Source organism: Scophthalmus maximus, chromosome 7 (assembly GCF_022379125.1).
Source record: "Scophthalmus maximus strain ysfricsl-2021 chromosome 7, ASM2237912v1, whole genome shotgun sequence".
In the NCBI taxonomy this organism is placed as follows: domain Eukaryota; kingdom Metazoa; phylum Chordata; class Actinopteri; order Pleuronectiformes; family Scophthalmidae; genus Scophthalmus; species Scophthalmus maximus.
In genome coordinates this window covers 18,827,308-18,840,157 of record NC_061521.1, presented here as the reverse complement: position 1 = coordinate 18,840,157, position 12,850 = coordinate 18,827,308, and the positions used below count along the sequence as shown (strand labels likewise).

At 44.8% G+C, this 12,850-nt stretch overlaps 1 protein-coding gene across 2 annotated transcripts; it reads right to left on the bottom strand.

The window, feature by feature from the left end:
* Window positions 1-3,185: 3,185 nt before the first annotated feature.
* ehf (ets homologous factor) lies at window positions 3,186-9,609 on the bottom strand. Of its 2 annotated transcripts, none has more exons than XM_047333508.1 (9): window positions 9,362-9,609; window positions 7,247-7,361; window positions 6,569-6,826; window positions 5,610-5,654; window positions 5,467-5,508; window positions 5,311-5,373; window positions 5,100-5,144; window positions 4,814-5,009; window positions 3,186-3,521 (listed from the first exon to the last, which is right to left on the bottom strand). In XM_047333508.1, exons 2-9 carry the CDS (start codon window positions 7,320-7,322, stop codon window positions 3,422-3,424), a joined length of 825 nt encoding a protein of 274 aa, XP_047189464.1. In that variant the 5' UTR covers window positions 7,323-7,361; window positions 9,362-9,609; the 3' UTR covers window positions 3,186-3,421. The 2 variants fall into 2 exon arrangements, with proteins under 2 accessions (XP_047189464.1, XP_035499275.1); XM_035643382.2 differs by having other exon boundaries at window positions 5,467-5,511; window positions 9,362-9,606.
* Window positions 9,610-12,850: the final 3,241 nt, after the last annotated feature.

Genomic DNA, 12,850 nt, shown 5'->3' with positions numbered 1-12,850 from the left:
AAAACCAGAAATGTGTATGTGTGTGAAGGTGGGGAAACTTCACTCAAGAGCAAGGAAACGATGGAATTCTTCTTCACGCCCTTTGTGTATGTGTGTGTGTGTGTGTGTGTGTGTGTGTGTGTGTGTGTGTGTGTGTGTGTGTGTTTGTGTTTGTGTTTGTGTGTGTGTGTGTGTGTGTGTGTGTGTGTGTGTGTTTGTGCGTGTTGTCAATTCTAAACATGTTCATGAGATAAACATGCGTAACAACTTTATTTTTTTCATTTATTTCCTCATTTGACGTGTGAGCCATTAGTGAATTAACGAGAGAATGTGAGGGTAGGAACATTAAATGATAATTTACAAAAATCCAAGTAGGACTTCATAACTGGCATTACAAATTACCTTTGAATAAACATAAATATAAATACTTCCTTGTACTTCAAGTTTTTTAGTCATCAGAAATGCAGGAAACAAACACCTGTCTGTCAATCACATATTAAGTATCAAGTGTTGACATGAGCATGGTGACTTTTTTCCCCCCCCCTGTAAATGCCAAATGAGTTGTTTGATTCAGCACTGTTGCATCTAAACTTTAGGGGGGTTTGGTAGGTTTACCACTTCACTTAGACATTTCATCGTCTTTGAGGAGATTATAAAGTGGTGTGTTGTTTCCAAATGGGCAGTGAACTGCGACGCAGTAAAACTGGCATAACTGGCACCGTTTCTAATCTGTCCGCCTCACTCCGTCTGTCGGGGCTGAACGCCTCACAGGTCTGGTGTGAAGAGAAAATGATAAGGGGGCATGATAAGCCGGGCCCGTAGATCTGCTGAGAGAACACAATAGCCGCACTGATCAGGCATGGGGTCGGCACAAAATCCCAGCTGCCAACGCTGAAGCTATCTTTCATCACTTCCCTGTCCTTTCGCCTGTCATCTATCTGATTGAATAAATGTTTCTCTTTTAAATGAATATTAAAATGCCCCGTGCGTTTGTCTGACTGTCAGAGATAAAGCCACTGGTCGACTGATATTGCATGATGTTATTTTTGGCAAAACAAAATCGGCCCTTGTTTTATCTGTGCAGCCTATTGTAACACAGGAGGATTTTGCCTGTACATACATTTAGTTGTCATCCTCCCAGACAGTCGTCTGTACCATTCGCGTTATAATGCTCACCGGGGAGGTGAGCCCCAGGCATTAAATAACTCAGGTGCACAAGGGTTTCATTTTCTTCCCTCCCAGGTCTCTTATAACTGGTTTGGGTTCATGTTTGCCTAAGGCCATCACCGCCCACAACCAGTGCCTGCTGCAAGTGCCAGTGCCCTCCAACCAAAGTTCTGCAAATACTTGTTACACTGGTTTAACGGTGCTCTCCCAGACTTTTTTTGTTTTTTTTTGTTTTTTTTGATAGATGTCTTACTGGCCTTTAACTCTTGAGGACCAGTTCAGTAGTTCTGAGAAAACACACACAAAACTCACTGCGCACAGCGTTGTGCTGCATCTCAAAGTCTCGTGACTCTGAATCAGATGTCAGGAGCAGACATGTCCCCTCGCATGCTGTGGGTATGTAAAGCTCTGGGTTTTGCCCTCACAGGGAAGTGACCCGCTAGGAAAATCAAGCTCCTGTCTTTCTTTGTGTTGAATAGGTTAGATAAGTCAAGGCAATTTGCCTAACTGTTCCCTAATCGTCAGCCAGTCCCTTCAAACATGTTCCCATATCAAAACTCGCGGCGGCATCCACATTATTCAAAAACATCAGCCAAATTTCAGAAGTTCATGCCTTTCTTCGCTACCGATCATTTAATGGAAACTATAATTTATTTCCATAATCACCTATTTGTGCATGGCCGCTCAACAGTTGCACTTTGCTTTACAGCTATCAGAAATAATTTCCTTCTCACTGACATTATTCAACATTTAAAACATATTCAACCTATAATAATAACTATAATAACAATAATCATAATATGAACATTAATCACACATTTGTTGAAATTTTGTCTATCCTTAAATGTGTGTCATGACAAGTGTTGCTCTAGACTAGAATTGAAGATGTGTGATCGCTCGATGGGAACAAATGAAACAACATAGAGTCTTAACAATGGTATATGATGGATATGCACTTGAATGTTTCATGTAACATAACAATACGGCAATCAGTAGCTATTGTCCCAAGCCAATCATGAGCAGTCACTGACTGTGCACAATTTTATCCAATCAGGGTGACCGAACATAGAGGCACGCGACAATGTGGCGATGCACTGGGGTACATTTTGAGAGGCATCAAGTAAAGATAACAGCAGATCGTGGTGTCAATCAATGCTGCACTATGTAAAGCATGGATAAAAAAGCGAGATACGTCAGAGTGAAGATTAGACCCTGCTTTAATCTGGAGACCCAGTCATTCAACTGCTGCCTGCGGGAACCAGCGTGGCAGCGATGGCACGCACTGGCGTACAGTTGCCTGTGTGGCATTTCACACTGTCACGAGAAAAACAGTACAGCTGCAGATCTAAGTCACTCTGTGTGTGAAGTCAACATTGATCGAGTCTGGGATAGAACAGCTGCAATTTGGGTTATGCTGTATAGATTGAAGCCAAAATGCTGATTGATTTCACCGTAACTGATCAGAATATTATCTCCTGGTGTTTTTCCTTCATTCACACAACGGCAGTCAAACCGTAGACATCCGATTTTGAAAGAAGGCTTTCATAAAATAAAAAGAACACAAGCTTTATTTGTATCAAACGTCAACACACATTTACCATCTTTCAGTTCGGCTCAACGAATGCAATCTATGACATGACAAGTTAGACAGAACATTCTTTTCTTCTGCCGTATACAGTTTTTGTGCAGTATTTGCACTTCATCACTTATGTATGTATCCTCATGCATGGCTGCATTGTGCTTACAGCATGTCATTTCTATAATTATGATTTTGTTTTGTTTTGAGGCCGTGATCGAGCGTCCCTTCCAAAGGTATCAATCACACTATCAATGACAAAACACTCAAGGGATTTTTCCTCCACATGCGTTTGAATGCTGTATCCACATTTTCTTGTTTGGGACTTGAACAGTATAGAAAACATCTGACCTGGGGGGGGGGGGGGGGGGGGGGGGGGGGGGGAACGAAGATTCATCAGTATTTTGACAGTTTTTTTTGACGTCTGATTCTTCAGTAAAAACCTCTTTTGAAACACGCAGCGTTGAGGTTTGACTGCCGACATGTTTTCTTTAATAAGGCACAGTAAACAACATGTCAGTGCATTGTCACAACAAAGGGATTCATTTAAAGAAAAAAGGCAACACACACAAATATCAACAATGTACAAATAGTTCAAGCATCAACTTCATCGCAAACAGTCGGTTAAACTACGGTATGATAAAAAAAAAAATTCACATTTGCACACAACGGCAAGCAAAACACAAATGAATGAAACTGTCACTTCTCCGACTCCCTCCACCCTCGCGCGTTCCTTCCGAACTTGTAAACCAGTCTGCGTCCGTCTACTCGCTCCAAGATCTCCCGTTTGTAGTAATATCTGTAACAAAGGACAGGCGCATTGGCTGGTGAATTCAAATCACCGTCAGTAGGCATTTACACACCCGCTGAAGCCTGCTGCAAGTTCAACTGCTCACGGCCTCAGTGTGTGTGACCAGCAGACTGTACACTTGTTGTGCATATTAGTCTCTAAAGTAACTGAATTGAAGCACAGCAGATTTTCAGACAAGGGGTTTTTGTTGCTTCAAGATAGCGCTGCGCCAACCAATGTGCCGGACCACACCTCATTGGCTGTCCACACGACAGGGGTGTTGCCCGCAAAAATGACAACTATGTCGGTCAGAAACTGTCAAGGGGCGCTTTCGTGGCGCGTGGCACTTAGTAATACACAACAAATTACTGTCTTCAGTTCTTGTTATTCAAGCGACACCTCCCAAAGATTCACTGTTGTGCTTATAATTAAACTGCCACTTCACACCCTTTGAATGAGTCGTCACTTCAGCTGCTCTACATGCTTCAACCGTAAGTGAAACTCCTCCACAAAAATCGGGATATTACAACTGACATTTAAGGTTTGATTAGAAAGTAACAGCTTGTAATGAAAAAAAATAAAGAAGCAATAAAATCCTTCCTTGTAAAGGTAACGTGTGTGCCAAAGTTATTTTTTTAATTGATCGAAATAATAAAAATTATGATAATAGTCTGAGACAAAGTTAGTTTGGTTGTCCCGGCTTGTGTTGCTTTTAACGGAGAGCGCAAAAGCGTTTGGTGACAATCTGCTTTGTGGTTCACAGCGACTGTACCCGCGGGCACATCTTGTAGTTCCCAGTGGTTTTGCGATACATTGAAATTAAGCTTCATTAGATGAGCTCATTTGAATGTAAAGCTGTAACTATTGCAGCAGTCGGGAAGACCTCCCGAGGAAAGGGCCATCTCAGTTCACTGTGGGGGGAAAAGTGAAACGTGTACGCGTTGTAAAATGGGTCCATTTAAGGTAATCGGCGATTGGGAATGGTAAAAATGTGTGTTTTAAAGGGTTGAGTTCACCGGTTTCTAGATGTGTAACTCCGAATGATGTCCCCAATAAGCACCTATTAGGGAAATTGGATTAGCAACAGTGCAGTTTGAATGTTATAATCCCCCTCATATATTTCACAAGCTATCGTCAGACTAAAGAAATGCAGGATGCTGAATGTATTAAGAGTTCCACTCCCTTAGGGGGGACATTTTTACCCGTATACACTTATATGATAACATTTAATGGTTTCTATCGCAGCGTATGTTTACGTTCAGCAAGCGCAAGGTTTTGTATTTGTGCAGCAGCAGGTTCACCTCATTGCCCGACTCAGTTTCTCGTAAGTCATGCTGCTGTTGTTCTTCTTCTTGCCCCATAACTGCGCCACTGCCTCCGACTTCAGGAAGCGGAACACCCCCTCCGTCCGATCCTCCCACTTGATCAGCCCCGGGTTCCGCTCCGGGTTCAGCAGAATGTCCCTGATGAACTCCCACAAGTGGGTCCCCCTTGGGTCTGTGGGAGAGGGATAGTAGGTCAAATGGTCTGATTACAAACACAAGTGTTCTCAAAAAGGAAAAAGAAATTAAGTACGAGTGTACTTACTGTGTCTTTTGACCTGATGAGGGCGACTGTAAGATCTCTTTATGTCTGAGGAGGAGAAATGACATCATTTGTTGAGTCCTTTGAGCTGACGCCAAGCTCAGTTTGGAGGGTGAACGTGTGGTTGCTGCTCAGCGTGGCAGCACAGAGGAGCATGATGGATTTGAGTTCATGTAATAGTCATTTTACGCTGGATACATTATGAATTCCTCACCTGGACTGGAAGGGGTCGGAGAGACCGCAGGTGCCAGGGGGTGAGTCGCGGGATTGAAGATCTCTGAGTTGACAGAAGCAAAGAAAAGAAAAAAAGGTTGTTATGTGATCTATTTCAAACATGTAGCATTAGTAATGAAGCAGATATTTACCATACCTCCAGGTGGATAGCTGACATCTGGAAATGGACAGGGGAAATCTACTGTGAAAGGACAAAAAAAAAAGGTAAGAGGAAGCAGTAGTAATATTTTGAATTTGATTTGATTTGGTTTCCTTATAACATGTTGGAGAGACACTCACATTCTGGTTTGAGTTCCAGTTGCCCTATGTCCACACGGCACTGGCCTGTGTCGGGACGGGAAGGGAAAAAAATGACAAATCAGGAAATAAAATTGATTAGAAAATATTTGAAGATTGATTATTCACTTCCACGTTCACAGTCAAACATCATAAAATCTCCTTTCATTTCACGTATGTATGTTTATCTCTCTCTGACAAATGCCCGTTGTAGTGCTGCTTAATGACGTCTGAGCTGCCAGTTACACCAAAAAATATTAATAATACACATGGCTCTATCTTAGCAGCCCATAGGTGAATCTGAATGGTTGACGTGTCTATCGAACCGTCAGAGTCAATATAATCGACTGACAGCCTCAAAATGTGGAAAATGATAGGCCGACCTCATTTCACATTATAAAACAACCCCCCTGGAAGCAAAAATGGATAAAAAAAAAAAAAAGGCAGGCAGGCTCTCATCTCAAAATGACGAGGAGTCTTTGCGCTAGCTCACGACGGCAGACTTTTTGCTCTTCTTCGGCTGCTGGTCGGGTGACTCTCATGTGTACGAAGCCGTTTTCCCTGGATACTGAGCTGGCTTCTCGCTGTAAGTCAGAACAATGGCAACCTTGTGCTCTGGTTTGGTTTACCTGGAATTTTTCCTAAACCTGGAGGTTAAACCTGTTGTGCCTGGTCCCCTGTGCTGTTGTTTTGACACGCCATCGAGTTCAGATGCGCAAACTCGAAACAATTAAAAATGCGGCCTGGGAGCACCGGTTTCCTTACTAACCCAAACTCAAACTCAAATTTAAAAAGCGGATGGACAAATTGTCAGCGTTTCTGTCAGCTCCACACCCCCTCTGGGCCTTGTTAGACGAACTATTGTAGCAAGAGCAAACAACAAATACACCCCCCCCCCCCTTCGCTTCATGCCTCTACAGCACCACTTAGTTCGACCCCTGACCCGCTCTGTGAAGACGCACCGTTCCACTTGAGCTCTGTGATGCTGTGGAAGAGGGTGGCTCCCATGCTGCCGGCAGCGCGTATGAAGTCCTGGTAGCTCAGGCTGCAGAGCTGATGGCCGTCCATGTCGAAGTTTTGGAAGGGAATGTTGGAGGCATCGATCTGGTGCATGTCCATGACTTGCTGCAGCCACTCCCACACCTGGTACTTACTCCAGCATTGGGGCTGGGAGTCGTGGGGCCACAGGTAGGTTGTGTAGCCGGACATCACCAAGGGCACTGGGGACGGAAATCGGTGGTCTACATTGGTGAATTCGTTTTTTTTTTTCTTTAGTGCAAATTTAAATCTGATGAGGGGGACACGTGATATCCACCACCAACGGTATTTGTCAATAATAATAATAATCTGCAGAGCGGCTGACTCAAAAGCGCTGCTGGGTGACTTCTCAGTGGGGCTATTCTTAATCCATGTCTCACGTTGTGGAATGATTCTCATTTGCGCAGTTGCACTGTCACAACCCAGTCTGAGGGCGCGACTGATGAACAGAGAGCAAATTTGCATATTTTCTAGGGACGTTTTAGGATATTAGTCAGACAAAATGAATTAAATGGATTTGTGTCAGTGGAGAGGGCATAACGCCAGGAAAGGCGTAGGGGAGGATTCATAATGAGTGTGATAGCGTGGACCCATATCCTCACCTTCAGGGTAAGAGTTGTTTGGGCCCCAGGTGGGGGTCAGCTGGCTGTCCGAGGTGGTCATTGGAGTAATGCTCATATTGCCGCTTCTGATCTCTGATGTACCATGGCCCAGGGGCTGAGGCAGGACAGGAGTAGATACAAAATGAAACCATAATCTTGACAGATTCAGGGCAGCCGGTGACACAACAAACAAATATTCCAACGTCTTTTGCTTAAATATGATCAAACTATTTGAGTCACACACACAGTGCATGTATGTTGGTGCATGTCTCATTCAGCTGGATGTTGAAGTACATCAACGTTATTGCCATCGATTTTTAAAAAATACACACTTTTTTTTGAAACTCTTTTTCGTGGAGCAGCCAAAGCAAATGCAACGTGTCTGTCATCGTAGTCAGCTTAAAACACGATCTGTAAAAGTAGCTGCACATTTTAATTGCAGCTACTGCAATTAAATGAAAACAACCTTAATTCAAAAGGTTGTTTTAAAGGTGTCTGGTTCAGTTGCACCAAGCAGTGGAGTTGACTATTATAATCAAACAGACCCCCCCTCTCCTCACCCTTCGCTTCAAAGCCTAATCTAAAAAGAAGCAAAAGACCAGTGATTTGTTTGTGTGCTCCAGGCTACTGTACAAACATATCCAACTACACAGAAGACCACCCGCTGCTGATGTAGATACAAAGGGCTCGTTTTAAGATAATACGACACAAAAACAAAAACACGATAATTCTTAGTGGGATTATGTGCTAATGGACACATTGGTATCATGTTCCATTCATTCCAGTGAATCCCATCATACATTTACTCTGACTGGACCTCTAAAACATTTATATTGCCATGCTTAATAAGTGAAAAGTGGTAACCGAAAGGAATTCTACGTCAGCAGTTTATGGGCTGTTTGAGAAAAAAGTTGCAGATAAATGGATCAGTTGAGCTTTTAATGGAGGTTTATTTGTTTTTACAGCGTGAAACATCGATTTCCATCCGCTGCCATCAGTTCTGCAGTCAGAATTGTTTTGAGCTGCTCGTCATGGTTTCAGTTCAGAAAATGCTCAAAAATCGTCACATGACCGAAACTTACAGGACATGTTTCTGATGTTGTTATATTTTATATACTTACATTGCTGCATTCTATGCTGTTCACAATGTGTTTCTAATGTTCATGGGCTTCACTCCCTCACATGGCTCAAGTTTGCAGTTATTACTGACGAGTTTGCAGTGATGTATACACATCAAAATATAGGTATGCCTAAGACTTAACCGCAAAACATATTTGCATCTGTATAAATGCAGCCTGTCATCTCCATTGAGTTGCCCAACAAGAGATGGAAGTTACACACACACACACACACACACACACACACACACACACACACACACACACAAACACACACACACACATGCTGCTCTGTCTTCTTCCGTCAACACTATAGGTTTTGTTTCATTTCTTCTATTATTCTGTTGTTCACTCCGTGGCTCAATCCCTGTCCACATTTTCCAACTTTTAAACAAAGCCTAATGACTTCAGCTAGGTTATTGACTCATCATATCATAGTCAAACTCAAAGGTCAACACGAGAGACACCATGTCTGCACGATGAAACTTATTCTTTACACAGTGACCCACATTTATCACCTGTTCCAGAGAAGAGCCTGGTCACACCTTTTGTGGTAGATTATAAACAGAAGAGTGGCTAGCCCTGTCAAACAGTAAATACCGCCAGCCAAACAACCTCCACAATATGCTGATGTCATATCAATATACTTTACCCTTTTACTGTAAATATTGCTGTTGGATCTGACCTATAATTTAAGCTAGATGCATGGCACATGCCGACCTTTGTGCGGCACCAACGAGGAGGGAACCTGTGTGGGACAGTGTGCTGAATAATCATACAGGATAATGTATTAAAGCAAAATGCATTATTCTGCGCAGTATTCAACGTGTCTTCACTTTTGTAACTGAAGATTGTTGCAAGAACAAGATACGGTAGCCGGATGTCCAAACCCACTGCACAGAATTAGAATGAAACGCCACTAAAACATGCTGAGCCTGTTAGAGCTGCAATCAGTTTGATCAAAGTCTGTTTTCCCAGCACCACCACGACAGCCTACCGGAGCAGTGGAGTGATGTCCGACCAGGCCCGATGGAGGCAGATCCGCTCTCGGCTGAATGGAGATCAATACAGTGTCCGGAGCTTCCAATCCTCTCCAGTGTTTACGGGGAGAAGCGATGAGTCCCTTTTTCTGCCCAAATATTTGACTCAACTGATGAAACTATGCAGACACACTAGGTGCTGCCCCACCACAATAGGTGTTTTATCCTCCTAACTTCCTTATCATGCTCCAATTGGATACCTGTTCAGGCTCATATCAGGTGAATGTTTGCATAATGCACACCCACACAGAGAAATATAAAACACACACGCGCGCGCGCGCACACACACACACACACACACACACACACATACGCACAAACACACCTTTGACATCATTTTTTATATTCCCTGTTGGCACTGTTCCCTCTCACTCTTTCAGAGAAGCACGCGCTCGTGAGGAGGCACGGATCCAAACGCTCAATAGCCCACGGAGGGAGCGTTAAACTTGCTTCAAGTCATTGTTGGTATGGCTGCTTAAAATAGGGTTTAACCTTTTAGAGCAGAGTTCCCCCTGCGCTATTGCGTAGCACAACATTTGTTTTCCTCATTTCATCGTGATGAATGAGCTGCTGACAGTTTCGGTAAGAGGACTTGCTAGGATTTGTTTCGTTTTTTTCCTTTTTGAACGTCGCAGAGAAAAAAAAGGAGGAGAAAAAAAAAGTTTAAAAAAAAACAAAAAACACATTAGTGGCTGTGTGCCTGAAAGGACTGTAAGAAAAATGCCTTCATTGGGTTTACACGATGGCAAAGGTCTCTAATGTTCTGTAAGTGTGCGTATGAATATCAAATGAGTACTCTGCTCTCCGTTCGAGAGCCGATCGCTATTTAGGTCGAGCTTATTTTCGCGTCTGAGTCACGGGTGACCTCACTTCAGAGCATGGCGCGTCAGACCTCGAGCAGCTCTTTGAATACATTCCACGGACTTCCAGCGACCCACAGGTGTCTGAGTGGAGACTGTCAGTTAATAATTAGCTTCAGTTCGCGCCCTGCAAATCCCAGTGAGCGTCACCCCCGGCAGTGACAGTAGTGGAGAATCAACACAAAAAAAAACTTTGTTCTTTTGCCAGCGTTCACATGTGACATTCGCAAGACGTGCGCCCTTTTGAAGAGCACATCAAAAGTGCAGGTGGCGCGTCACGCTGAGCCGAGTCGGTGCAAATAATCTCATACAAAAGCAGAAATCACGTTTCTGCACGGCAGGGCTGCGCCAACAAAGTACAGTCGTAGCTCCTTGTTCCTCCAATTTGGTTGGTTGTTGTTGTTGTTGTTTTTTTGTTTTTTTACAACTGTCATCAGTCGAATTCAAAGAATGTATTTTCCAAATCAAAATTGCACACACTATACACTATCCGTGCACAACAACCACGCCACCCTTAGACACGTATCTGTCTCTCTGCTGTTGGCTCGTACCGACAGCGATCAGAGGAAGTTCAAACTGTTCTATTTTTGCATGACACCAATTAGGGTGCGGGCAAAGTGTCACATCTTTGATCTGAGATCCAAATCCGATTCCGTGGCGTCGCACCACCGCAGCACAATACCTCTCGGGACCAGAGGCGCTAACGGTAACGTGTTGCCAGTCAAAGTGACTTTGAGCGGGGGTTGAGTCGTGTGACAGGCTGAAGCGGGGTGAGGTCTGTGAGCAGAGCATGCCAGGTTTTTTTCCGCGATGCCGAACAAGTAACCACGATTATTTCTGTGTACCCATATAATACGAGTGCACCGAGCCATGTGACCACATAAAAAGAAACTGCGAGTTCTAATGTTTAATCCTCTCAAGGGAACTGGGATGAAACATGCCTTACAGAATATCTTATTATTCCAAAAGCCTGAGATGAATGGTCCTAATTCATTCCATGGGTCCCTGTGATCAACATACCGGCCTCTGTGCTCTCCACAGTTCACACTGAGCTCGCTTTGGAAGCTCGCTCGCTCTCTTTCTCTCTCTCTCTCTCTCTCTCGCCGAGCATGTGTGACTTGGACCCCTGCCCACAGCTCAACCTCAGAGGTAATGAGGGGAATTCAGTGTCAGCATGATTATCTCGGAGAGTTCCTCTCATCTGGGGCTGCACGGTGGCAAGGTGGTTAGCACTTTCGCCTCACGGCAAGAAGGTTCTGGGTTAGAATTCCGGTTCAAACCAACCAGGGCTTTTTCTGTGTGAAGTTTCCATGTTCTCCCCGTGTATGCGTGGGTTCTCTCCGGGTTCTCCGGCTTCCTCCCACAGTCCAAAGACCATGTTAGGTAAACTGGAGACTCTAAATTGACCGTAGGTGTGAATGTGAGAGTGAATGGTTGTTCCGTCTCTGTATGTGGCCCTGGGATAGGCTGGCGACCTGTCCAGGGTGAAACCCCCCGCCTCTCGCCCAATGTTAGCTGGGATTGGCTCCAGCCCCCCCCCCGCGACCCTTAAATGGATAAAGCGGTAGACGGTGGATGGATGGTTCCTCTCATCTCCCTATGCTCACTAGATCGCTATTCACTACTAATGGTAAAAAAAAGATCTGATCCCCCCTGCAACTCTGTCACCATCCAACCCACGCAGGTTATGGATAACTCAACGGTTGCCCCCTCCCTGCGGGCCCGTCTGCCACTAATTTGTATTTGTAACACACAGGTCTTTTCTGAATTCTCCTTCCAGAGGCTGAACCGCCTCCAAGGTGTGATATGGGACCTAAACTTCGTGTGGCGCTCGCCACTGTGAATGTCTGATTCTGATACTTTATTGAAGTGAGATTAATGAACCCATCAGCAGTGAACTAAACTCCTCATTATTGTGCACCAGTGTGGCCGGCTTCACAGCTTCTTCTTCTTCTTCTTCTTCTTCTTCTTCTTTCCTCTTTCAAACACGTTTTTTTTGGGGGGGGGGGGGGGGGGGGGGGGGGGGGGGGGGGGGGGGGGGGGGGGGGGGGGGGGGGGGGGGGGGGGGGGGGGGGGGGTGTTGCCATGTCACAAGGAGTGCCTGGTATTTGGCATCTCATTTCATGGATCTTCGTTCTGCTTTTTCAGGGTGGATGTGGGTCGACATATGCAGAAGCCCGCCGGGGGGAATAGCAGAAGGGAGAAAGGGAGTGGGAGAGATCAAAGTCTGTCACATCAGCACCACTCTGGCGTGAGTCAGCCCACCAGCATCGGGAGAGGCGGTGGAGACGTCTTCCCAGACACAGGAAAATGTCATCAATAACGCTGGCGCTACAGACGGCCTAATCTGGTTCTAAATAGGAAATCACGACGAGGCTTATGTCACCCTCTATCAGTCGTTCACTCCCTGATCCGCATAGAGGCCGATAACCTGCTTACTGGTACGGTGAATTATTGATGCTTTATTTGAGGATGCGGTCAAAAAGTATCCCTTTTTGACGGGAGAGGCTGTCAAAGCTGTCAGTCAGGGGAAACAGACAAGACAGGAGGAGGGTACAGTTTGCACGCTCTAATGAACAGGAACTT

Excerpts from the sequence above, each read along its gene's own strand:
- ehf (XM_035643382.2), bottom strand. The coding sequence starts at position 7,322 with ATGAGCATTACTCCAATGACCACCTCGGACAGCCAGCTGACCCCCACC. Across the intron at positions 5,512-5,609 it reads ACTGGAACTCAAACCAGAAT|TAGATTTCCCCTGTCCATTT; the intron begins GTGAGTGTCTCT and ends GTCCTTTCACAG. Across the intron at positions 3,522-4,813 it reads AAACTGAGTCGGGCAATGAG|ATATTACTACAAACGGGAGA; the intron begins GTGAACCTGCTG and ends CCTTTGTTACAG.